Raw genomic sequence first — 27372 nt, forward strand, 5'->3', positions numbered from 1 at the left:
TCACTTATCCAACCATCCATCCACTCCTTCCCCTCCTTCCTAGTTTACTGTTTGATATGCATGCATGGAGATATTTGTTTTGTATACAATGAACTATGTATTTAATAGAAGGTTTTCTTGTTTTAAATGTTGCAGGGAGAAGAAAATAAATGTAATGAAGGCTGTACCTTATAAACAGATGTGCAATACACATGTACACAGGCACACAGAAATTCTAATGACATTTATTATCTAGCCAGTCGCTTAAGAGGATGGCACAATATATACCACTCTGAATGCCAAGCAACAACGAATATCTTTAAAGTGATAAATCTGTCTCAATGTCATGGGAACACGACTGTCACTTGTCATTACTCTGCATCTCTCTGTTTCTTCATATATCCTAAACCACCTATTTTTACATAATTCAAAACATTTAATAATGTAGAAAATCAATTAATATTTACTGACCTGTCTCTGCTTCTCCGTGACGGGAATGCAGCATTACAGCCAGCCACTGTGCAGACATGCATCTCTTTTAAATGAACATTTCGGTAGTGAAGCTTCACACTGTAGGAACTCTTGAAACTTTTCTTGCAAACATAGCAGATCTTGGGGTCTGGGCTAGAGCACATTTCAGCTTCTGGGGAGAACTTCTGGGGACTGCTGTAGTTGAACGTAGAAGTGAAACTTTCATGAAGAGCAGCCATACTGGCACTGCCTCCGTTGTACAGGCCATACTGGCTCATATAGAACATATCATATGTAGGGTCTGTATACTCTTCCTTCACCTTAATGACATCCTGGTTGGAAGAGTCATTGTGGTTTTCATCTGGTCTGTTAGCGTGCATCGTTGATTTTTCACCAGGTTCATGGAGGTGATCATCACCTTCCATGGTTTCCTCACACAATTTGGGCTCTGATGACTCTGACTCATTTTCGTAGTCTCTCTCATGCTCCTGGTCTTCTGATGTCATGCTGTCTGCCCTTCTTATGTCTGGTCTGGAAATGCATCTGCTTCTGTCATTTTTGGAAAAGTCTTTCACAGACAGGCCTGGGCTCATTTCCTCCTGAGAATGGCAGTGATTGTCATGACCAATGTCATTCACCATCGTGCTGCTGTCATTCACCTCTTCATCTTCATCATCAAACTCATCAGCAGTATCGATAACTTCCTTTTCAATTTTAACTGGCATGCTTGACTTCCTTGGCTTCTTCTTGGGTGCAAGGTCTGCATTGGGCTCTGGGGTGGGCATCAACACTGAAGGTACTGATGACTCTGAAGGAGGAGGGGGATGCTGCTCCATGCCACTCACTGCTGGTATTATTGGACTGGTAGGCAGTGAGGTTGGAGGACTCACCATCTCTCCAGGAGTAAGTAAATTTCTGTAAAAAGGAGGAACAGGTTGGACAGTCTTTAAAGCTGGGAAGACCAGCTGACTAGGAAGAGGGTTCTGCAGTACAGGGTCTAGAGGGGGAGTGGTAAAACCCATCGGTGGGCGCCCAGGACTTGTTAAAGTTAGGTTGGATTTTGTACTTGCTATGACGGGAGTGGCAGCACCTGATGTAGCACGTATCAGATCTTTGTCACGGTTATTCCTTAGCATAGGCATGTGGAGTCGGGGATTGGGGTTAGCACTGTGGCGATTGCGGCTTCTGAGAGAGCTGAAAACCATGTTGCAGCCTTCAATAGTGCACCGATGCTTGATTTTCAGGTGTACAGCATTGTAGTGGATTTTAAGTGTACCTTTGTCATAGAAAGTTTTGCCACACGCATTGCAAAACACTCTTCCTTTCCTTGAGGCTGACCCCATTCTCCTCATTCTGTGAATTCGGAACGAGCTTTTAGTATGTTCTGTTTTTGATAAATCACTGACTGGCGTAGGTGTCTGAACAGGAGAGACACAGGCTGGCTCACTTTTGGGCTCAACATTCGTGATGCTGGTCAAAGCATTCCTGCTGGATGTTTGCTCATTCTTGAAAGGTGTAGGGGAAACTTCAGATTCACTGCTCTCGTTATATTCATTTTGGGTTGTAAGACTTGGTTCACGGAGCCTCATTGCTGGCTGTTCCAGCAGGAGGCCATTTGGAGGCAGCCCCAGCAGTGGAGCAGAGACTGGATTTATGTACTGGAATGGAAGCAGGAATGCAAGGCTATTCGGGATGTTTTCAAAATGATGAATGCTGGAAGGGTTGCTATTCTCCAGGTGAGCAAGGAGACTTGGGCTCCTGGTGCGATTATTGCTTTCAATAAAAGTCCTTATATCTGAATCTGTCTTTGAAGATGGCACAGCCACAGCCTGCCCTTCTTTTTCTTGAATTGCCATCAGCTCCACAATAGATTTCGTTTCTCCAAATCTCAGGAACTGCTGAAGGGTAATGATCTCTTCTTCCCTGGACATGATGGCCCAGCGGTCCAGTACCTTGCCTGCAGCATCCTAGAGGCCATATCAAAGAAACAACAAAGACAAACACAAAGAAAAAAATTATTGATTCTGCATAATTATTCAATTCAATAGAAGGTGTTCTGCTGCCTGAACATGAAAACACTAAGCTCAAAAAACAACATGTATACAGTGTTAATAAAATTTGATAAAAAAAATACAAACTTTCCAGCCATGCAAATACTGTAATTACAGTCACAGCCAGAAAACTAGATTGAGTTTAATAATGTCAGAGTATACAAAATGTAGACCACAGGGCTCTGTGATCTAAAATGCTTTCAATACTTTCAATTTAACAACAGTGATCTATGTAGAATGTTACTGTTCACAATACATCAGTGTAAAACATATGAACTGTTGCTGTACGCACCATTGTAAAATACTGAAAGCTGTACCTTAATCACTATCAAATGGTAATATTATGAGAAAGAGCTAAATAAATGCATTTGATAGATTTGCTTCTTAAATATAAGCAGATGTAAGATTAAAGTCACTCATGGGCCATTTCACGAGAAACTTTGATGGAAGGCAGAATATCTTAAAAATAGTACATAATACTTGTACCTTACTCCCTTTTTCCCTGGACTCTTGCAATCTTGGTATGGTTTAGACTCTGGAGATGACTTTTTTTGTAGTCTTGACATAAAATAACAGTTAAAAATATGTAAAAAGTAAGGATCTGATGGATGTAGATAGCATAAATGAGTAAAAATGTTGTCTCCTAGCATTGCCTTCTGATAGTAAGGGAAAAATCCAGAGAGAATACACATCAGTAATCACTAGAATATCTGTTGTTAAATATACATTAAAAAGCATTTCACACTTTCATTTTTGCTACTAAGCATGAGATTTGCCTGAAGGTAGAACTTAAAAATTCTGCAACGTAATGTCAGGCAATCCATTCCAGCATGTATTGATAAAATATATTAAAATACTTATATAATGAATACATCATTTTATTGGTATCTTTCCTTTTGGACAAATGCTGGATATAACATTAGTACAGTAACTATAACCAACAAGAACTGTTGCAGACCATCAAACCAGCACTATTTCAATGCTTCCTCAAGCCTTAAACAGCCTTGCAAGATACACCACCCTACTGTCTCTGATATTTTTAAATCTTGAATCTCAGCTTCAGAACCTTATCTGAACATTTTGGACTATACACTATTGCAAAATCCACTAGCTCTTTTTTGATTATGAAGATTGAGAACACCTTTCTTTCCCTCCAGCACTCCCACCCCCCCAGTTTTACTTATTTATTTATTTATTAATTCTTTTTCAGTCTTCAGAGGATTGATTCTTCTCTTCCCTCACATTTCCTAGGGTACCGGAAGACACAATTTTGCACCAAATAGTAAAGCATATGTTTAACTGATTACGGCTGGTTTTATTATTTCAGTTCTGATATGTTCAGTGCAGTTCAACTCTCTGGATACAAAGTTAATGCCGAAGGTTAATGCCATGTGTGTTTCAGTACCTTGGATACGACTACAAAATCTTCAGAAATGCTCCACACATGAACATTTAAAATCAAACCCTGGAAGACAATGAAACCCTCAACAGAAATTAATTATGGAAAATCTTACCCAGCTGACCCCAGATGGAAAGCCCCAGAGACCATCTCTGTGTAGAAAATGTTCAGTCTGTATTTACACAGTGATGAACAAAACATCATGATGCAGATGCCGGTTCTTATTTGTCCCCACCTTTGAACATGCACAAGCATTGTGGACGTCTCTAATTTCTATGCCCTTACAGTTCTATCTGTGTTCATGGAGCAGTATTTTACAGGCAGTTAGTACTACCAAATAGAAATCATCTAGAACACCAAAAAATCCCTCCCAAGAACAAAAATTAGTGAAACAAAATAAACTTAAATGGGTCGAGGGGTGGGAGAAAAAAAATATCAACATCACAAAGAAGTAAATAAAGGGCAGGTTCCTATTTTAAATCTATAAGATTACATTTGTTTTTTCCCATCGAACTAACTGTTACTACTTTCCCTAAAAGTGTGATGTAAAGCTTCTTATACCTACTTTTCCCAAAACTTCCAGCCAGCCACAGCACCTGTATATATGGGTAATTCCTACTTGGAACTGCAAAGCCAGACTTGGTTCAGACTTCGATGTCCAGGACTTTGCTGTCAGGTCTGACCCAATCTATATGTACATATTTCTCATCCTAAAATGTAAGTATTAATTCCTTCTAACTGTAACTCCCATTGTTTGAGGACGGAAATAACATTGTCTTATTTACACTGCTTACATGTATTGAATTAGGATTCCTGTCTGCAGCCAGCTGCAGGCTGCTTTGCAATGTACTACTGTAATTTGTTTTGGTTTTGCTTTAATTTGTAAATCACTCACAGGCTTATGTAACAGATGGATGCTTTACAAAAATGGATATGTAAGTAAATAAAAATTAAACGCATCTAGCACGACAATAGCTCAGGAGAATAGTAGGTACAGATCCTGTAACAGACACCCACATGTTAAGTGGAAGGTGGTTTCACACAGTCCCTCATCTGTTGGCAGCACAGCAATGCATGCACAGAACAGGCAGTCAGGCATCTAAATCTGGGGGTTCCCTGTATGCTTTCGGAGAGTTATTCCACATCTTAACGGAGAGAAGCTGGTGCTTAGCTTCATGAGCTTTCTCTTCATGAGAGGTCACCACCCTTTGTTTCATTTCTTTTAAGGATTTGCAATGAGGAACAACAGACCTTTGGCAGCTGCTAAGCCCCACTTACCAGAGAAACTGGCAGTCAAGGGTGTTATTGTCATGGGGTTACCCTTGCTGCCATAGAAAGAGCAGGGAATCAGAAAGTTGCCCTTAAATAATGCTTGCCTACCCCTACTAGTTATATCAAGCTTTATCTTGTTAATTTTCAGCAAGAAGTTGTTTGGCTCTTTTTGCCCAACAAAAGTAAAGAGAAATTGCACAGATGCCTATATTCCATAAAAACTTCACTGCTTATGGATACTGTGTAGCACATGCTTCAATATTTACACAGCGAAAGGTTTCCATAAATCATTGTAAGCATGTATTATGCAAAACTAGATAAAGAATGAATAGGAATGTCATTTTTTGATAAAACTTAAAATTAACGAAAAATCTAACCATTATCCCATTTGAATTTAGCTATAACTAGCTAGGGATCTTTCTGTATATGGTAATATATGATTAGAGGTTCAAGTCCTTTCTTACATGTAAACGATTTCTTGTTTCTTACAATCTCTCATGCTAAATTTTCTCCCCAAAGCCATTAAATCATATCAACAATTAAATACTTCATGACAAAAGGTTCCAATTTATATTACTTTTTTCAGCTCACAACTGATTAAGCCAAGCCTCCTGTGACAATGTGTACAAGGAAGTTAGTGAGTGCAGAGATAGTACTGCATGCTTACAGCTCTAAGCCAGGCAGTAGACAAGTAAGCCCAACCCGTACAGCATACACTGATGTTCCTTCTTTGTCCGTGTAGCCTTGCCTTTTTTTTTTTTTTTTTTTTACTGTGTGGATCTCTCTCACACAATCGCAGATGGCGAAAATCTTTTTCTAACTCTAAACACACACTCTATTATTTCTATAGATACAGGTCCACATATACACATACATTAGATCTGTAATGTAATGTCATAGTTAATCACCCTGAATCTCCCTCCTTATTTTTGCTGACTTTATGTTATGAAGAGATGTGCGTGTCACAATATGTCAGGATACATCTTATCTTAAACTTTTGGGTCAAGCAGAACAAGTGATGGGTGTCAAGATGCTTATCTTGGATGAAACAAACAGGTTACAACAGCAGATGGACAAAGATCACTTCAGTTTTTAGAAGCTTAACTGGGGAGGATTCTGAAGGTGGGTCTTCATTTTCTGAAGGCCTTTAGCCTTTACAAACTTAAGGCTTTCAATTCAGCTTTAAAACATCCCAATTTAAAAACTGCCTATTCAGAAAATAAAAGCAGTCTACATAAGCACACACTATAAACATACACTGTAAGCCTTGAACATTCATTATGAAACCAGTTATTTTGAACTCTCATTTTGTATGAGAAGCTCCTTTGACTCCTGTGCCTGAATTACCTGCAGGTAATTTTATATACCTGAACTCACACAGACACATTTATGTACATACACAACACAGACTTTTAGCATTTCTCTTTTATTTTACTGGTTCACTTCTTGACATAGATAAAAAGCAGATATACACCTGGCTGAATACACAGTGAGAGATGACTATACAAGAGCTGAGATTAATAGAAAGGTTAAAAAAATTTACATTGCTTCTTAAACTAGCTTTATGTTCTGGGGAACACTCAAGGATTATTTTCTGGCACTACTGTGATAACTTCTGAGAACCACTCAAAGTTCTATAGAAAAACTCATTGATAAGCTTCATATTTTAGCAAGTTTACATATATACACCCTAAACTGCTGCTTTTGATGCATATCAGCTAAGTATCCACATTACAAAATTTTTCATAGATACATTTTTAATTAAATAATTAGGTAAGCGTAGAGTTTATCACAAATCTTTCTTCTATAAGCCATTCTTAAAGAGCTATATATTTTCTAGTTGATCTCAAGGAAACAGTTTGAATGCAGCTGTAACAGTTGAAAAGCAGACTAGCAGACTAAAATATATTAATTCGGTCACACTATAATAGCAAAGGATGACTTTAATTAGGGTGTAGACAGAAAAAAAAATCAACATTTGTTTCTAATAAAGAAAAGCCTGCACAATTTCCATGATTTAGGGTTTGTTGTTTTTGTTTGGCTGAAATTCCCAGAAGCACCTCTTTGTTCTCAATTAAACTTCAAGCTGTTACACTATGGGTAGTTCTGCTACTCCTGGGGTAAGAATTACTCAAAGTGTGCAGCAGCACACCAACTCACATTAGTACAGATGGGGCAGTGCACAACATCTCTAGTTCATTTTGGCTAAATCCCACTGACCTCAGTAGGACCAAACTAAGGCCTCTATCTAGTTTTCCACAGAAATAAACACTCACACATTTAATCAGATGCTCATTTTCCTGATGGGAGTTTTTACTATGCTGAAGCTAACTCACCGTTGCTCCTGTAAACATGAAGAAAAGGTATGCATCCTTGATCACTGTGATTCTACACATGCAATTGAGATTTACATACTCAGTCTGCAAAGAGGCATGGTTGAAATTTTTTTCCCTCAGCTGTCACTTCTCATCCACCTCCCACCAGTCTCCCTTCAGCAACGGAAACCATATGAACAAATGCATGCTTAAGTGTCAGCAGTCCTTTCCTTGAGTTATACTGCTGCAGTAGGAACAAACAGTGCAACACTACTGAGTTCTCAGCCGATAATGGAAATCTTTATGTTTTGGCAGCCTCCACTCTGCTAGAAAAAGCAAAACTGATAGATATTCTTCCTTTCTGACACCTCCTTTCTCTTATTAGTTGAACTTGCTTTCCTTGCCCCAAAGACACAAGGTATACATGACAATACTGGCATGCTACAGCAGGAGAAGAGAAGGCAGCTGTCTCTCCCCAAAGTATCACTGAGAATGACACTGGAAGTGTGTATTCAAATGAAGACTAGCATGAAGGAGACTTTTTACTTACACACATACATACTAATGTACTTACTTTGTTGCCAGGTTTATAATAGTACTTGCTCTGGTTGCTCTTCAGACTTTAAGTCTCCTTACGCATTCAGGGACAAAAATTTTTGCATTTTGACCACAGCTACCTTTGCAAACTTTACTAACTGCAGATAGTGGGGCAAATCCAGCTGCACTTTACATTCAGAGTAATTGCACTATACATCTGGAGTAATTCCACTGACCACATTGAAAAGTAATTTTGACATAACTTAGTCCTGAAATATGTGAATACATATTGGGGTCGTACCACCATGGTGGAGCACAGCAGCTGTGTAACAATGCACAGGAGCTCTGTTCAACGGTTTTGGAGTGAAAGTGAGGAACATCATTTCCTGCTGAAACTGCAGATGAAACATAAGGCAGTGGAATGCAATAACCGCAGGAGAAACCTAGCCAAGACACCACCGTTAACCACCCACACTCTTGTTTAATGGCCTACAGGGTCTTTATTGAGCAGAAGTATGCAGGTGTTCTGTTTCATCTCTCATCCCAAAGATGTATGCCAGGAGCACAGATTCCTCCCTGCACAAGCAACCTGCTGGAGTGCTGGTTATGGACTAAGTTGCATGGAGTGGTATGAAAATACTGGATCCCCAACAAATTTTAGGGACTGTACTTCCTCATAGTGCACATCAATTGCAGAATATCTATTCAATAGGTTAATCAACCTTAAAATACTCTGTTATATGCCAACTATAAAGCACCTATGTGGATTAGGGGTAGGGAAGACAGTGTCTTCCTGTTTTTAGAAAAGAAATATTAATTTGAACTCTTTCCCACTCTTCATGAATGCATATGCACCTCTGCAATTCCAGTGAAACTATTAGGATGCAAGGGCACCAGTTTTAAATGCTTCTTCTGATTTTTCAAACATATTGTTTGACTTCTGATAGAATATTCACTTTGTTATGGAATGTTCTTGATTATGGACCAGATAAGAATATATAATTCACAAGATGATGGCTTTCTTTTCCCTGCATAACAGTGCATAAAGCATTTTTATTTTTAATACTATGACAGATCACTGTGGGGTTACAATGTATGTAATCAAAACAGCTCAAGCTTTATTTAATCAAAGCAATGACATCAACTGTCTTTACAGTTGGGTGCCTGACAAGGTTTTTTTCACATCAAATGTCTGTCCATACTTGGAGTAAAAGCATCTAAGTACAGCCAGAGTCTGACACTCTTGAATTTACTAGTTTTCACAGTGGTGTCACTCTGCTGTGGTTTAACCCCCGCTGGCAACAACACCACACAGCCGCTCACTCACTCCTCCCTCTGCCCCCAGTAGGGAGAAGAATTGGAAAGAAAAGGTAAATGTTGTGGGTTGAGATAAGAACACTTTCATAAGTGAAACAAAATAAAATATACTACTACTGCTATCTTTGGTAATGAAAAGGAGAAAGGAATAAAATGTAAGACAAAAAAGTAATACACAATACAATTGCTCACCACTTGTTGACTGATACCCAGCCTGTCCCTGAGCAAGTGATCAGTCCCTCCCAGCCAACTCCCTACAGTTTACATAATGGGCATGACATTCCTAGGGTATGGAATAATCCTTTGGCCAGTTCAGGTCACCTGTCCTGGCAATGCTTCCTCCACTGACTTCTTGTGTACCTGCTCTCTGGCAGTGCATGAGACACTGAAAAAGTCTTTGGTTTAGTGTAAGTGCTACTTAGCAACAACTAAAAATCAGTGTGTTATCAACAAGATTCTCATACTAAATCTAAAACAGAGCACTGCACCAGCTACTAAGAAGATGATCAACTCCATCCTAGCCAAAGCCAGGACAAAGCACTATGGTGTCAACAACATTTGCTTTGATTTACAACTGTTACATTGCTGACAACTATTAAAAGGCAAAATATGCCACTGATAGCAGTGAAACTCCTGTTAGCATGGATACAAATTGACTTTTTAAGCTTTAAGAAGATTCAAAGTAATCTTTTAACAGTTGTCCTTATCTCATTTATTTTGAAATACTAGTGCCACTTCCCAAGTATTTTGCTCCTCTCACCCCAAGAACTGCACAAATTTTCAAAGGCAAACATTTACTGTCTTTATCATCCATTCTGGTAGAGACTTTCAAAAGACTTTACTAATGAGGCTTTAATGTGAGGTAAGCAGATGCTTTATGGTATCAGCTCACAAAAATATTTTTAATGCATTCTAAAGGTGAGGCATTTGTTCTCAACATTACTGAAATGGTACAATATCAAGAATTTATTCAAATTGTTTATTCACATACCTTACCTTTGAAATCCACAACCTTGGACTCCAAGTAGAGAAGAATATTTTGATACCTTTGCTTCTCTACAGCATTTCAGAATGGAACATTCATTGAAGTATCTTGAGAAGCTTTACCATTACCTTGTGGAGTGTTTGTCCTTTGGCAGACACGGCTATTAAAGGCAATCAAACCACCAAGGACATGGTGTATGAAGGCAAAGTATTTGTACTGCATGAGCTGCCATGGACCATTTTCAGGATAGTACGCAAATAGAGATACAAACTTGCTAAGTCACTGAAATAATTCCAGCTCTAAATTAACTGTAGAACAGAATTTGGCATGTAAGTGGGTTGGAAATACCTATCATGCATATAACCATAGCAATGATTGATTTTAAGACTCACTTTCACTAATTGCTGCATATATAGTTGCCCATTCTGTTATGGTATGTAAGAAAATTTGCCTTGATGCTATCAGTCCCTAAAAATCACTTGTGTTTTTAATGTTTTACTGAGAAGTAAAGTTATGTTTTCTCTGGTTTTCTTGCAATAAATGCAGTAAGCTCTTTCTGAGCCTCAGTTTCACCAACAATGAAAGAATGACACATAATTTTTATGAGAAACAGGAAATGTTCGCAAAGAGCACTGATGAGGTATGGTATATGCAATACACACAGCCACAAGAGACATCCAGATTCTCTTTGACCAAGAACTTCCCAATGCACAGTGTGATAATACGAACAAATCATGTCTGATATCCTTGCTCCATCTAACATGAACTACACCAAATGCAGGGCAAGACATCTAACAGTCAAGTCAAATCAAATTATCAGATGGTTCTTTCCTCACTTTAAATCTAAACTGACTAAATTCATAACTGTGACTGGAAAATATAACCAACAGAGGCTGAGTCTTCCTGGGCCTATAAGTAACATTTCCAACTAAGTTTGTAAAAAATTTGCCTAACTAGAGGCATTGTAAGGAACTGAGAAGTTGCCCAAGGACATGAACAGTGAAGTAAAAGAGCCAATAAGTTATAGTCATAAATTGGATTGCATTACCTGCTTGGCTTTCTGATTGAACCCAAACTGTGTTTCAATAAGGGGATTCGGCTGTACTATATGCAGGATATATGAATGGCAGCAGAACCAGGAGATTGATTTCCATCTTTACTATTCATTAGGGGACTATGCATTATTACTTGCAATATATACAACATGATCTTAATGAGGCCTTTTTCATTTTACTGTTTACTGAAAAAATTTACACCGAAAAACACAGGTGTACCATAGGTGGCAATGTGATGCAAAAGGGAGACAGCAGGGTGCAGAAGTGACACCAAAAAGGCAAAGGTCACTGGAATATAAAAATGCCATGGTACATGAAGCAAGCTATCAGTTTGAACATATTAAAGGCACTGAAATGCAAAAGAAAGTGGGGGAATTATATCACAGTGTACAAAGTAATAATAACTGTGCCTGCATGTCTTAATACCCTCTTGTCCCAGCAGTCCTGACTTTCTAGGCAGCCCACTTCTCCACATTAACAGTAGTCATTTGGAGAGCAGCAAACGTGCCATTAGAAGCACTTTTACAAGTGTATATTCATCCACCAATTAGCTTAATGTGGCTGCTTTCTGCATATTTTCTATCCAGGCTTGCACAAATCTTATTAATATTTCCCCCTAGCGCTTTGACAGATTACCTTGTCATTATGCATCCTGGAGCCTTTTAAACAATATGGGTAAACTACTGTTTGCGAGGTTAATGACAATTATCCCCTAATTACTGCATAAGTCACTCAGTCCACTTTATCTCATAGGCAGGGTTCTGCTCTGTGTATCTGCCATTGTGTCACTGTAAATGAATCTTGTATAGCTATGTTTATCTGTCGTTGCCTTGTAAATTACACTGACAGAAGAATGAACAAATTACTGTGTGTCATCACTTAAATACAGCTTCTGATAAAAAAGCATCCCACAAGCACAGCACTTGAATTTTAGCCTGATCACAATTAGCAAACACATATTGAATGTTTTGGGAGATAGAAGTGGATGGGACATAGAGTGATGGAAGAAGGTTTTGAAGTGGTAACAGCAGTAAAACAGAAAAACTATAGAAATCTACGCTAGTAGTAATTCCATGAACACTTCCTGAGAACTATTCTGTTAATTTAAATGTTGATAGATGAGCTAGTGATAGTTTCCAAACAATCTCATATTCGGGGCTGCGCCGAATTCCACAATATCTGTTGTTTCTGATCAAAACCACATGAGATCTTTTTTAGTTGAAAAAATTCAAACAAAGTTGGAACAGAAGTAGCATTCATAAAACCACAAGTAATGCTATTTTAATGCATGCATTTCAGAGCAACATCTACCTCAGGAGAGGAATGCAGAATTGGCAAATACCAACTTCCCGGTATATTCCATTTTCTGAGGCAACTTCAATATCATAGTTAAGAGTACTTCAGTGGTAGGACATCACTGAGACAGATATGTCCTGCTTTGAGAAAGAATGTTGATTTGTTATTGTCCTTGATTCCTTCTTTCACCAAAGACAACTCAATCAACAAGAAATGCATACACAGTTAGTGCTCAGAACATTAAAACGACAGCTGCTGTTTTAAATAATACCTGTTCCTATATTGGTGTTGGAGAGGTAACTTCTTCATAGTTCTAGGAACCACAGTAATTTCAAACAGTACAACAAAGACAGCGCATTTCCACTGTGTCCTGGGAAGGGTCCCTTCTTGAGTCAGAGAAGGTCTTTTAATACTGGTTTTGTACATTGTTGGCAAGCACCGTAATTGCAAAGAGTTAGTAACAAGTGCACTTCTTACTGTGGCTTCTTACTCAGGCTACAAATTTAATTTTCTTAAGCTCAGCACAGTGACATCACCTGAACTGCCTCTCAGCACTGGTTTGAGCAGAACCTGATTCTTCTCACTCCACCTCAGACTGCATATTTAACTCTTAAAATTCCCTGCCTGCCAGGAAAATGGATGATTCGTGGAGCAAGATGCTTTTTTACTTATACGAAACTGCCTGTCACGCAGATTTCAGGAAAAACAATGCAAAACAAGGGGTACATCAACCCTGCATCCTGCAATGAGGTTACACAGTAACGCATTTAATCATCTTTGAGGACACACTTTATACACATATACAATACATTCACAAATGATATATGCATTGATATGATAGCGCTACATAGTTGCATATTTAAAATGTATTTGATTTTACCTTATAATTTATACATCTCATTTAGTAAACCTTCTCATATTATTCACATCATAAAATATATTCCGCACGAGCTTCTGACCAATGTGGTACAAAAAAAATTGAAGTCAGGAGGACAACATGCAAATTGGAGCACATTATGAATCATGAAGTGTAGCACTATAAGACTGTTTAAGCTGCAGTACAAGAAAAAGGAAAGGTCAGAATTCTCCAAAACCTAGTGATTATTTACTGTAATTCAGGAGCTTACACCAACACTGAAAACCTTTTTATCAATATAAAGTGTACATTTATTTTGCTGGATTACAGTAGTGTCATATCTAGAAAGAACGGACAAACTGAGATATAGAAAAATTACCGATATTACTGAAAATAACAGTGGTTTGAATGGAACACAGAAGAGGGCAGCACCTTTGACCACGCTCTCAGTATAACTTGTAAGAAAAAGCTGTAGTGAAATGGTAAGAAAATGTAACAGCCATCACTGCCAGGGATAACTGAAAAGATGATCGATTTTGAGTAAGTACTACCTCAAGGGTTTGGATCCTACTAGGATTGATCTTTGTATCTGTCCTGTGTTCAGTCAATGCAACTTTCAGCAGGGTATCCACTACAGAAATAAATGGAAGTGCTGCAGTAATCCTCCACCCTCCCTCTAAGTATATTATTTTCTCTCTACGTTGAAGGAAAAAACCCAATAATGTAGTAGATGGTAAAGTGACATAGATGGTTTAAAAAGTTTAAAAACACAGAATGCTTTTATTGTCATATACAATATTATTTGAAAAAAAAGTGTTTCAAAATTATTAATATGTCTCTTTGAATTTCAAGGTTCTTTGGCCTCTGACTTTTGCTAATAGCAGTGAAACCGCCAAAAGCTTTATTGAAATTCAAAAAGATTACGTCAACTGGCTTTCCTTGATTAACTAGGTGGGTTACCTTGTCAAAAAAGGAAAGTAATGATACATATTGACAGTATAGATTGAACAGAAGAATAAGCAAGTGAATGCTAGATGTTGGAGATTAACAAGCACCATTCACTGGTCTAACCCTGTATTTAGGTAAAAACCCCTTTTCGCAAACATAACGTATGTTCTGCATGAGTAAATTCTTCAAAGTCAAGCCATGCTAGGGTCTGTGCCACCCCTCTCATTCTTCCATTCAAATGGCCTAATATAATATGATGGGCATAGGCATAGAAGTGACCTTAGTTCATGCACAAAAAGTCTTTATTTTCTTTAGTCAGTTTGCAGCTTCAGAGTTAGTTTGAACCACAGCTGCAAACGACCAAAATGCTTGGAAATTTAAACTGAGCGACTGAACTATACCTGTTCTTAGAGTTTAAAGAAGGATCTAAAACATCAAACACAAATCTCATAAACTACAAACATCTGTACCTGAAAAGAAAAACAGTATTTTTGCATTTTTAACGCATTTTCATAGAAAAGGAGGTGGAGGTGGGCATCCCCAAGGAAACTGAAGCTTTAATCCTAGACTCACTAGCTGCTTTTGGTGTGTTCTGGACAAATCATGGTCTTTCCATGTCTCAGATCCTTGTCTTTAAAATGGACATAGACAATATTTCCCCTTACTTCATGATTGTAATGTAAAACACGCCACAGAAAGGCTGAAGTCCAGGAAGCACTATTCTATGATTCTATATGTAATACAGAATTCAGTCCTGCCTGACTGACTTCATCTTCTTTTATGACCAGGTGACCTGTCTAGTGGATGAGGGAAAGGCTTTGAATGTAATCTACCTGAACTTCAGTAAAGCCTTTGATATTTTTTCCTACAGCATTCTCCCAGAGAAGCTGGCAGCCCATGGCTTGGACAGGTGCACTCTTTGCTGGCTTAAAAACTGGCTGGAGGGCCGGGCCCAGAGAGTGGTGGTGAATGGTGCTGCATGTACACAAGTGGTACATGTCACAGGTGGTGTCCCCCAGGGCTCAGTGTTGGGGCCAGTCCTGTTCAATATCTTCACTGATGATCTGAATGAGGGAATCGAGTGTACCCTCAGTAAACTCACAGGCAACACCAAATTGGGTGCAGTGTTGATCTGCTGGAGGGCAGGAAAATAGTGTGGCCAACAGGACCAGGGAAGGGAACATCTCTCTGTACTCAGTACTAGGGAGGCCACACCTCAAATCCTGTGCTCATTTTTGGGCCTCTCGAAAGAGGAAAAACATTGAGGTGCTGGAGAATGTCCAGAGAAGGGGAATAGAGCTGGTGAACGGTCTGAAGCACAAGTCCTATAAGGAGGGGCTGAGGGAGCTGAGGGTATCTATCCTGGAAAAAAGGAGGGTCAGGGATGATCTTAACACTCTCTGCAACTCTCTGAAGGGAGGTTGTAGCAAGATGGGGTTTGGTCTCTTCTTCCAGGCAACTAGCATAGGGCAAGAGGACATAGCCTCAGCCTGCACCAGGAGAGGTTTAGATTGGACATCGGGAGGAATTTCTTCACTGAAATGGGTGGTCAGGCATTGGAATGGGCTGCCAAGGGATGCGGTAGAGTCAGTATCCCTGGAGGTGTTCAAGAAATGACTGCATCTGACACTTGGTGCCATGGTTTAGTTGACAAGGTGGTGATCAGTCAAAGGCTGGAATCGATGGTCTTGGAGGTCTTTTCCAACCCAAATGATTCTGTGACTGTGATTCAATATAACCTCGAATAAAAAGTTTATTGTGAACTTGACCTGCCTTTACGAACACTAAAACAACTCTGTCCTGCAGTAAGGTTTTAAATGAACTGAGTTACAGAAGAATTGAAAAGACAGACTTAGAAAGTGCCTGTCTAGAGAACTGCAGTAACATTCACACTCCCTTTTTGGTGGAGGACAGTGGGACACAGTTGGAAGGATCCACTTCTACAATATCTGGACATGTAAGCCACTGTCAGTCAATGAACACCTTTTCTAGTTCATCTTCTCAGAGAATGACCTTTATTACACTATGTTGTAATTGTTTCATTCATGCTTATTATGTTCAGAGCTTCCCAAGTGAAATAATTCTCAAATAAAAATACCAATCCCTCTTCCCCAAATGGATACCAATAAACTGTCATTAGATTACTTCTAGCACAGCAAACTCTAAAGGAAATAACAGTGCTCACACTTACAAGTTTCTTTTGATAACTTTACAAGCAGTTCTCTTACCCTAGGGGACAGACAGACTCTACTTAATACAGAAGAGACTCCCTTGAATACAAATATTTGTTGCAAAGCAAATAAAAAGTATTATTTTCATAAAAAGAGAGCAGTAAGAATAGCTTGGCAAAATGCAAGCAAAAAGTTTCTTTTAATGTCTTTGGCACATTTCCAGCTCTTAGAAATAGCATCCAAAGTTGGTGCAACTGTGGTTGATAAAGCAGGCTTAGAGCTGCCTTTCAACTTTCACTTTTTAATAATAAGAAGTCAATAAATGGAGGATTATAAGCCTTTTGGTTTTGATTTTGTATATGAAAAACAAAAGATGACAAGGTTATGGTGGTGTATGAAATTCAGGCCACAGCCATGATGATGCAAATATTTTATACCCTGTTTATTTACTCCACTCTACCATGAGACTGAAATAAAGGTTTAAAATTAATTTTCTTTTTTACCTATATCTATTTATCTATCTATCTTATGTGGACACACCATCTTGAATATGCATTCTGAAACCCAGAAAATTAACAGCTTCCATTTCAGATCCTAAATAAATTATGAATGTCTATTTTAAAAGAAAACAAGGAATAGTCTGGATAGCAATGTGCATACAACTCTAAATGCTCATATAGAGCCAAAAGCCTTGTGAATTACACTATGGAGCAAAGTGGAAGTATCATGGTGTACAAAAGAATAAAGCGAATCTCTTAGCAATCACAGACTCCTTCAGCTGTTCCTTAGTGATGACACTATTTGAAATTAAACTGTTTATTTGTGAAGGATGTAAGACTCTCTATTTCCTTGTTCTCAGGCAGACCAACTGAGCTTGGCTCAAGCATGATAATAACACAGAAAACCTTTTATAGACAGGTCATATTCCCTCAATCTTGAACAAGGTAAATAGAAACTGAACACTACGAAACAATGTCAGTTTTGTCCACACAGAACAGTAAGGTCAGACCTCTATAGGAATCTGTAAAACTCACAGTAAATGGAGTTATAATTTATAAGCTATTTAAAACACATCTGTATGTCTTGCAGTCCTCTTAGGAAGAAATGATTGCTGCTAGCTAAATCATTAGAAATGCAACAGTAGTATTGTTATGTGATCAACTTCTGGAATTGTTTTCTCCATTTTTTTCTTAAGTGAACTACAGAGTAATTAATTCTATTTGGTGGAGCTAAAAAGGCAAGGTTACCTATAACATGGTCATCTCAAATCACATGAGTTTGAAGGAGGGGACAGCACTTTCAAAAATCCATTAATCAAATCAAATTACTATGCAGGATTCACCATCGGAACATCACAGCAGTGTGAGCATATTTAGACAATTACATTGTAGTATACTCATAGCAGGAAGGACATAGCAAATAGTAGCAGCAGGAGGCTAGAACATGCAGTAATGCAGTGGCTTATACCCGCTTTACTGATCTGAGGGAGTGGAAAGCATTGCATTTAAACTCAGACAAAGAAGGTACTATAGGTACTGCACAACTTATGAACACCCTATGTGTGAGAATTAGGACAGAGGATAAAACAATAGCCTACTCCCTCTGCAATCATTTACCCACCTCTTTTTCCTATTTTTCAACCAGAGCGGTGAGAGCTGTGACTACAGAACACCCATCTATAGTATAACCACCCACAAGTGAGCACAGACTGGGCTGATGCCAGAGCAGTAAAAGCAGCATTCGCCTAGTATTGTAAGCACTTTGTATTGTACAGAGCCCTCTAAGGAAGATTGATTTCCATAAAGCCCCATTTCCATCTCAAGGTACTGATGAGGCCATAAGCCACAATAGTTTCTCCATTCAAAGTCCTGTAGTGGAATTTTAGACTCACCACAAGAAGCCCAGGCATTAGCCAGGGCTCCAGGAACACAGGCACATATGGCAAGGCATAGCATTAGGTTAGCCACAGAATCAAAGAGCAACAAACCAAGACAACAGTGTCTAGCTTTAAAATAGTTACACACACACATTTCATGCATTTTGTCTACATTGTCTAGAGAATGCTGCCTATTATTTAAAATTTTTTAATCATCACTTTTGATCATTTCATCATCTCTACTGCCCCGGTAAAAGCTGTCTAGTCAAAGAAATTGAGGCAGAATTCCCAGAAACAATTGTAATAAAAGTTTCTTGGACTTTACTGTATCTAAATGTTTTGGCATTAATTTGTGGAAAACACAGTGGCTTTTGATAGTGCTCTTCTGTCACTTCATTTATTTGGCTTGCATTTTGTGTTGCGTGTAACTTGAGCGCTATTATACTTCAACTGGAGTAAAAAAAGTGTTCTCCTCTCCTGTGCCATACAGGCCTTTGAAATAAGACAAAACTGACAAAAGGAGAAAGAAAAAGGCATGAGATATGTCATGTTCAAGACAAACTTCAGAGAAAATACATGAGAGTCACAATGCACTTCCTGTATTTTGAAATTATTTAGTATCAGTATGATGTTACAATCAGGAAAACCAGTCTCATTTGGAGTACGAGTACAGCACTCACAACACTTGCAGAGACACCACAGCTGAAGAACTCACACTCTAATGACTCCTGACACTACACCCAATCAATATATAAAAGCTGTTGGCTTAGTTTTCAAAATACACTTTTCAAATACAGTGATGAAGCCTCCATGATGTACAGCTCAGCATAAATACGTAAGTGTCCCCTGAACCTCAGGTGTAGCTGCTTGTCAGGAATGCAGATGCTGGTGACATCTGCCTCACTGGGGACTGAGCGCTCCACTGATTCAATAAGGCTACACAAGTGCAACAGGCCTTGATGTCAGTTACATGGTTTTACATACCTACCATGTCAGTGGTTCTCAGCCTCCCTGGGAATTTATTCAGATATAAGTGTATTCAGCCCATAACAATGTCTTCTACCTGCCAGAGAGCTAGAAATATTCTCACCTTTTATGAATCTACAGTGCATGACTGCTGGTGTTTTACAGGTTGGAAGGGAGAGGGAGAAAAAGAGAGACAGAGAGAAGAGAGAAAAGAAAAGAAAAAGAGAATGGGAAAGGATGCGGAGAAAGAAAAGGGGAAGTAAAAGAAAAACAGGGAGAATGAAAGTGAAAAGGAGAGAAAGAGGAGAGAGGATAGTTTTTTAGAATTTCTGTTTCATTCCTATTTTATCTATTTCTCTAAGAATAAATCTACCTACATACCTACAATATTTGTCCAAAAACTATTTCAAAACTGCTGAAAGTATAGAACACTGACTGTCAAAACCACAGTTCTTAACCACCATTTCCTTCTCTCTTCTATTTAGAAGAGATCATATTAAAAATTAAAAATTCCAGTCTTTCACATTCCACAAGCATCCATTCCAACTACTTGCTGACGTAAAACTGTTCATGTGCTTATGCAACTGTGACCCAGATCAGTTAATTTTTAGCTGCAGATGTAAAATACAAACAAGCATTAGGAAAGGCATGAGTGCTGGAATCAGACTAAATTTCTGTATACTTTGCACAGTGAGGCTGCGTATCACTAGAAAAAATGACATAAGGAACCTTCAGTGCCCTCTTACCCACTATTCACTGACAAATTAATACACAGTGTTCTTACTGTGTTACAGCCTCTTCTTTTTCTGTGAGTTTAATTCTGATCATATTGTCAGTAACAACAACTAAAAGAGTGTATTATTAAGGGATATTTTTAACAGCCCTATATATCTATGATGCAAGATAAAATTGATTTGAATAAGTTTATCTACCTAAAAATGTACTTTCCTCCATTAACACTCCACCCAGATGTCCAAATATTATCAGATACTGATAAAATGAAGCATCCAAGCATATTGTTTCTGCTGTTATTATTCACAACAGATAGATAAATAAAAAATAAGTCCTAATTTCAAGCAACAACTGTAAAACATTGTCCTCATGCAGCCAGTCACCTCAAATCATGTAATAATTATGAAATTATGCAACTTTTTGCAAATATTTTACAAAAAAACTCTCACAAAATCATATAAGACTTCCAGTGTCTACACAGAGAACTTGGTAGTAGTGTAAGAATCTGGAATGGTTATCAATACAATAGGAACGAAATTTCTTGGTACTGGCTCTCATGCACATACACTCAGACTTTAGTGGGGAAATAGAGTGGTGACCATAAATGTTTGCCATCAGAAAGGTTATGTGCCAGATGACACAGTACTTAAAAGTTTAACATTTTAAAAAGAAAAGGAAAGTAGCAATTTACTGTCAAAATGAGAATCTAGGTTTTTGTTCGTTTTATTGATCACAGCTTTGTGGGGACAGAAAGGACACGCTGCTTTTCTTATCATTCAGTAGTGATTCCACATAGCATATGTAAAGACGATGACAGCATGAGAGCTACAAAGACACTATACAAGTGTGCAGACAAAAGGGGCAGCACGAGCTCTCCTTCCTATTAAGTGTGAAAGGAATGAGTTTGGGAGATCTGAGTGACTCAAAGACATACTCGTGTCAGAAATCTAAAATGCTGAACATGTTTTTTGAAAAGATATCTAAAGTTTAAACTTGTAGGAATACATTTTGTATGATGAGGATGCAGTGGGGACCAGTTTCATATCTGAATTCAAAGTAAACTGACCCCTTTCCTCTGCCCTCCCAAAGTGAGATCCCTTTAAAAGTGTGAACCTTGATATCCAATATTTCAGTAGTGCACACTCATGATGCGCAAGGATTACTTGTATTTTTGTGTGCATGTCAACAGAAAAAAAGAACACTATTGCACATATATACTTTTTGTAAATTCCTACAACCTTTTTTTCCTTTAACGTTTTTTTTCCTTTGCCAGCCCTAGGACAGACCTGGATCTTCTGAACCAACAGATTAGCAAAATCGTTTGGCCCATAAAGATGATAAAAGTGATACCACTTAGAGATCTTACCCTCACTTGGCATTTTTTGTTGCCTTGATGTTTCATATTTGATAAGGAGAATTATGGCATGTTGTGGGAAGAAAATAATTTTACTCTCATGGTTTCACTTAAAAAAATCCAAAACTGCTTGACAAAGAAATTGTAGAAATAAGAAGTGTGCAGTACTTTTCAGAATTTTATCATCTATTACATATCAGGGTGTATTGTTTCATCAGGTATTTTTTCTAACAATCTCAATTTTTGATTACATAGTAAATACTAAAAAAACTTCAAAATAAATTCTTGAGATCTAGCTGAACTGGATAAAATTAACTTCCCCAGCACTGACTTATTTATTTATTTATTTAATTACTTACTTACTTTTGTCTTTTGTTCTGTACCTTAATTGTTAGATGAATGCAAAAGGCTAAAAAGTTTCAAATCATCAAATTATTTCTGAGATAAACCAGTTCAGTTGTATTCACTGAGGCCATCCATGTATGCAAAAGCATACTGGACTGGACTTTCCAGATCCTTGTTATTGTTTCTTTGGCTATCTGTCTGAACATGAATTTCCTTTCTGTGTATAAAGCAAGTTAACCAGAATGCCTAAACTTGATATTAGCAGGTAGGTCTCCCTACAACAGTTGTTCCTTGCTGTAACTAGGACTCATTTCAAGTATCTATTTTTTTCTGGTAATTTACTATTTGTGATGCAATAGAAATAAAACACTCTGCAAAAGCAATAACTGAAACAAAAACTGGTATCAAACAGAATCAGTCATTTATGTGCAAATGATTTATAGATATGTAGGGAGATACTCAGGATATAGTTCTCTGTGCAGACATAAACCACAATTTTATTTAGTATAGCATCTTTCAAACAAGATGTATCCTAAAATGCTGCACAGACTTCTATTCCAGTGTTACACTGATATTGTAAATAACATCATAGGGAAAAATTAAGAGGCGTGGGTAAAAGGAATACTTTCAGTTGAGAGCTGAGAAGAAACAGAGATGCCAACAAGACATAGACTACCTAGCAAAAGCTAGAGAAGAAAACAAGGTTGGACTAGCCATGACCAGTAGCCTGTGGTGGGAAACAGAGAAAGTCAATTGCTAATGGGTTGAGCCAGCAGAGAAAGGCCTCGGAATACAGTGGCCAAATTTTCCCAGCACACATAAAACTCTACAGTCGCTACCAAAGTAGACCAGAAATACATGTGAGCATACAAGGCCAGAATTTGGCTCTGTCCTTTAACTTTGGCTCTCTCCCCTGAATATAGCTTATTCTCTGGTATAAATTGTGAAGAATTCTGTCATCTCCAAAGGATTTCCAACAATATTTTTCCAGTATTCCTCGATTTAAAACCTGAATTTTGTGGATCAATCTGACTGAACAAAAGCATGTTTTATTGTTGTTTTGGTTTTGTTTGGTTTGTGCTGGGTTTTTTTATGAATAACCATCTATTTAAAATATGATAAATACTGAATGGAATGCTAAATGGAACAACAAGTGGAGGTTGGTCACTATGATTGCAGTTTTTCTATGCACATATAATAATATAAAAGAAATTGTATATGCTGGAACAATTTGGTAGAAAAATAATTTCATAAAAGGGACTGAAAATGTCCCTGCCTTTAAGTCCTGTAAAAGGTAATTCTTCAGTACAGTTGGTGTAAGAATCACTCTGTCTCACAAAACTACCATGGATTCTCACTAAAATCACCTGAATCAGGGAACGAGTAGAAATGAATGTTCTTAAATCAAATGGAAACTAACAGAGGTTTAATTAATTAGATACAAGAAAGCTTTCTTAGGTTTAGGAATTTTTTATTATGATGTTTAATAGGACACCCTCCTTAGCTCACAGACAGCAATGCTTTTGAAAGAAATTTCGAGTTACTTCAAGGCTCACGATATGTTGCTATGGTACATGCTGCTGAAGAAAATAAGCTAATGGGCTCTCTCTTGAATGTGATTAGAGCTATTATTGACATAATGCCAGAAGATGCAAAACCATTAGCATTACACTACAGCTCACTTCAGTCACAACTCAGATTTAGCATTTGATACACAATTTTAATTTTGTTCTGCTCTATTCAGGGCTGCATTACACAAAATGCATAATTAAAAGCTGATGTGATTCTTTCTACTTCTCAAATTAAAAACATAGCAAACATTTGTAGTTCTAATCCACTAGAAATTAATAAATCAAACACTGTCTTTTATCCTCATTCCTCAGTGCAATTCAGGATTTCATGTTGGGAATATTTTACAATGCAACAGAAAACTACACTAAGAGTCACTGCTCAAAAGGAAAGAACAGCCTCTAAAGCCTCTATGTTCTGCAGGGAGAATGTGGAGGACAGCACAATACTGATAACCAGTTATACCTGGAGATATTTCTGAATGTCACCTCCCTATAAATCCCTACACTTTTTCACTTATTAGCCTTTTTTGGTCATTAGAGTAAATCTATGGGTGAGTTTGATTTTGCAAAATCATGCAACTTTTGAATTTAGATTTTGCAAACAAAACACAGGATTAGTGTTAATCCTAACCAAATGTACTAATTGGTTCAAGCTGCAGATTAGCCCCATGATCATAGCTCATCATTTCTCCTAAACACCTAGATAGGTCTTTTAATAAGATTTAAGGCATACTGCACCTACATTCTATAGACTGTCAGAGCTTCCCAATTTCAGTGTCAAAATATTACATTATAAATGATGCAGGACAAGCTAACCAGTTAGGAAGTCAGAAGCATCAATACCAGTTTAGAAGCATTGTACGCCAAGTGAAACAGCATTAACAGTCCGCTTGCTCTTACTTCTTCCCCAGATCTTTCCATGAACAGTAGACATGAGTACAGCTTTTTTACTGTAAAGTTAAATGTTGACAGTGCAGGTGGCAGCAGAAAAAGTTCTAAAATTTCATTCCTTCTGTGGAAAAAAAATATAACCCCCCAAAATGCTGTCTGCATTTAACTTTTTTTTTTTTTTTAATTATTTGAGTGGTGTAAAAAGGATTCAGAAAAACATGGTTCAGGTGTAATGATATATTTGAAATGTCCTGATAATAAGTTTTAGCATTGGCTCAAAAGTTTACTTATATGATACAGCAGAAAGAAGTTGAATCCTAAAGCTTTGGGTTCAAATCACAGATGCAAATGTGCATCTATAAAGACAAATACAAAGAGTACAAGAGCACTGGCATCTGGATTTTATGTATTTCAATAACAACTGATCATGAATTCAAAGTCAAAGGTAAAACTATACTACTTTTCAGTGTTAAGTATTGGTTTAATACTTATCACTGCTCAATTCCTTAGGCAATCCAGTTGCTGATGGTACACTTGTCATTTTAAAGACAGCTTAAAACCTATATACTAGATGACCAGGCTATTCTGTAACAAAGCAAAATCTGAAGACTTAAGTTAGTCTTAAAATCTGAGATCTCTTAAACATCTAGATGATTTGCCTCAGCTGCAGTTTATCTATCATTTTTTGGCAATGGGAACCTGAGTAGACACTGACCTAATGCTACTAAAACTAAATAGCATCTTGATCATCTTTTTATCTTGCAGATCTAAAATAAAGATCATTCTACCTCACTTGAAGAAAAGTACCAAGATCAATGTTTACAAAGCCATAGTGTTGTCTACTCTCTTATACGGTTCCGAGTCATGGGTCATCTACTGCCACCACCTGCGACTCCTAGAATGTCTCCATCAATGCTGCCTCCGTACAATCCTAAACATCCACTGGTCAGATTATGTGACCAATATATCTCTTCTAGAACAAGTAGCAGTCACAAGTATTGAGGCCATGTTGCTGAGAACACAGCTGCGCTGGGCAGGGCACGTCTCAAGGATGAAAGATCACCACCTCCCTAAGATCTTGCTCTATGGTAAAGCTGCCACCAGCTGCCACAAGAGAGGAGCCTTGAAGAAAAGATACAAGGACTCCCTGAAACAACATCTCAGCCTCGGCCATATTGGTCATCATAACTGGTCTACTCTGGCCTCAAATCGGGAGGCCTGGAGACACACCATCTATAACACTGCCATTTCCTTTGAGAACGCACAAGGGATCACTCTTGAGGAGAAAAGACAACGCAGAAAGAATCATGTCTTGCTGAATACACCACCTAAGGAATCTTTCTGCTGTGCCTTTCGCAATCGGACATGTCTATCTCGTACTGGCCTCATAAGCCACCAGCATGCTTGCAACAAACGTGGATAGAGCCTTCCTAAATCTTTGTTCGCGAAGCCTAGCCATAATATCCTGATGATAACCCACCTCACTGCTCACAGACATCACAGCTATAGAGTCTGTTATTTTTCTTGGATTTTTTTCTGCTGTAGTTGAATACTCATGAACTGAAAATTTCTTTACTGAAATATTTTCATCTAGCCCATAAATATACTTTCTGTTGCTCCACAAACCTGATAGGATCCAAGTTGTTTGCTAGGGTGTTTTTTTTGTGTACTCTTTTTAAAGAGAATTATATCACAGATTTTGCATATCTTCATCATTCCTTCCAAAGCTCCACTATACCAAATCACAAACAACTTTTTTTTTTGCTAAAATACTATTGAAAATACTGCCAAATCAATAGGTGAAGTTAATATTATAACAGAATAAATTTTCTTACAAAAATATCTAAAATTTCACATATAATTAATTCAAATATGTATTGGGAAGCTAAGGGTAACAATCACTGAAGATACAGCTTATTGATATTTACATAGAGTTAGCACTTCTTAGGTCTAGGAAGAGTTCTTGAGCCATGGTTACATGCTTTGCTAAAGATTTTACTAAATACAACATGTCAAAAATATCAGGAATGAAGTGTGGTTTTAATGAAGCCTCGGACTTGCCTTGGATTAGCACAGAAAAGCAAGCTTGAACCTGAGCCCTTTCCAAGTCCAGGCCCTTGAAAATGCACATTTTTCTACTGTAAGCACAAACCATGTATACCCCTTTCTCCTACCTGAGATTGTGTTTGTTTGGCCTGACACAACTGCTAGAGAGCGTATATGGCAATTTTGCATGGGCCAAAGCAGGTAGAATCCCTTCCAAGAAGGGTTCAACATCAAATGCACTCAGGCCTGATAGCAATCATTGTGCTTTCACCTGCTGTTGGGTCACCAAATGCAGAGCTTCAAAGCTTTCATTTTCTTAATGCTGTGTACAGGGCTGAAAGACTTTCCCTACTAGCTCTCATTTTATATAAATGTTTCCAGGTAAAAGGTCTCCATATACTACTTTATTTTCACTGGATTTTAAATACAGAATTTTATGTGCTTTAATCAACAAAAATCTAATCTGATTAGATTCAGATCTGTCATTATCCAAAAGCACTCAAAATTTTGCAAATTTTCAGCTCATATGCATTCTGGAGTACAAAATTATTGTTTTCAAACTATTACAGTCTTTTTTCCCCCCAGACTTAAAAGAGACTGACATAGGTTTCACACTGCAATTTTGATTGCAATATTCCCTATGAAGAGACTGCTTGACTTCATAAATATAAAAATCTTCTGATATTTGAAGTCCTTATTGAAAATGCAAAAGAAACTATTTTCCCCTCTAAGGACACATGGTGACTAGTCCCCCTATACTCCTTGTCCAAGTTGTATTGCTATTTGTGTGCAAATAATGAAGTACAAGGATGTATGCCAAATGTATTTACTCTTTCCCTGATAACAATCTTTACCATCATCACAGTCCATTTCCTTACCAGTATTCAATTAATGGATTTGGATAAATCTTCTGCCAATGGTATCATACAAAACCAATTA

The 27372-nt window shown here is 37.8% G+C and overlaps 1 protein-coding gene across 4 annotated transcripts in view; it reads right to left on the reverse strand.

The window, feature by feature from the left end:
- Positions 1-27372, reverse strand: part of BNC2 (basonuclin 2) — a 332087-nt gene that overhangs the window by 21276 nt on the left and 283439 nt on the right. For all 4 annotated transcript variants that reach the window (XM_027634395.1, XM_027634393.1, XM_027634394.1 and 1 more), the window contains exon 5: positions 451-2417. In XM_027634395.1, coding sequence (XP_027490196.1) covers positions 451-2417 — 1967 coding nt within the window. The remainder of the gene's footprint in view (positions 1-450; positions 2418-27372) is intronic.

Source organism: Corapipo altera, unplaced genomic scaffold (genome assembly GCF_003945725.1).
Source record: "Corapipo altera isolate COAL_440 unplaced genomic scaffold, ASM394572v1 61411, whole genome shotgun sequence".
NCBI lineage: Eukaryota > Metazoa > Chordata > Aves > Passeriformes > Pipridae > Corapipo > Corapipo altera.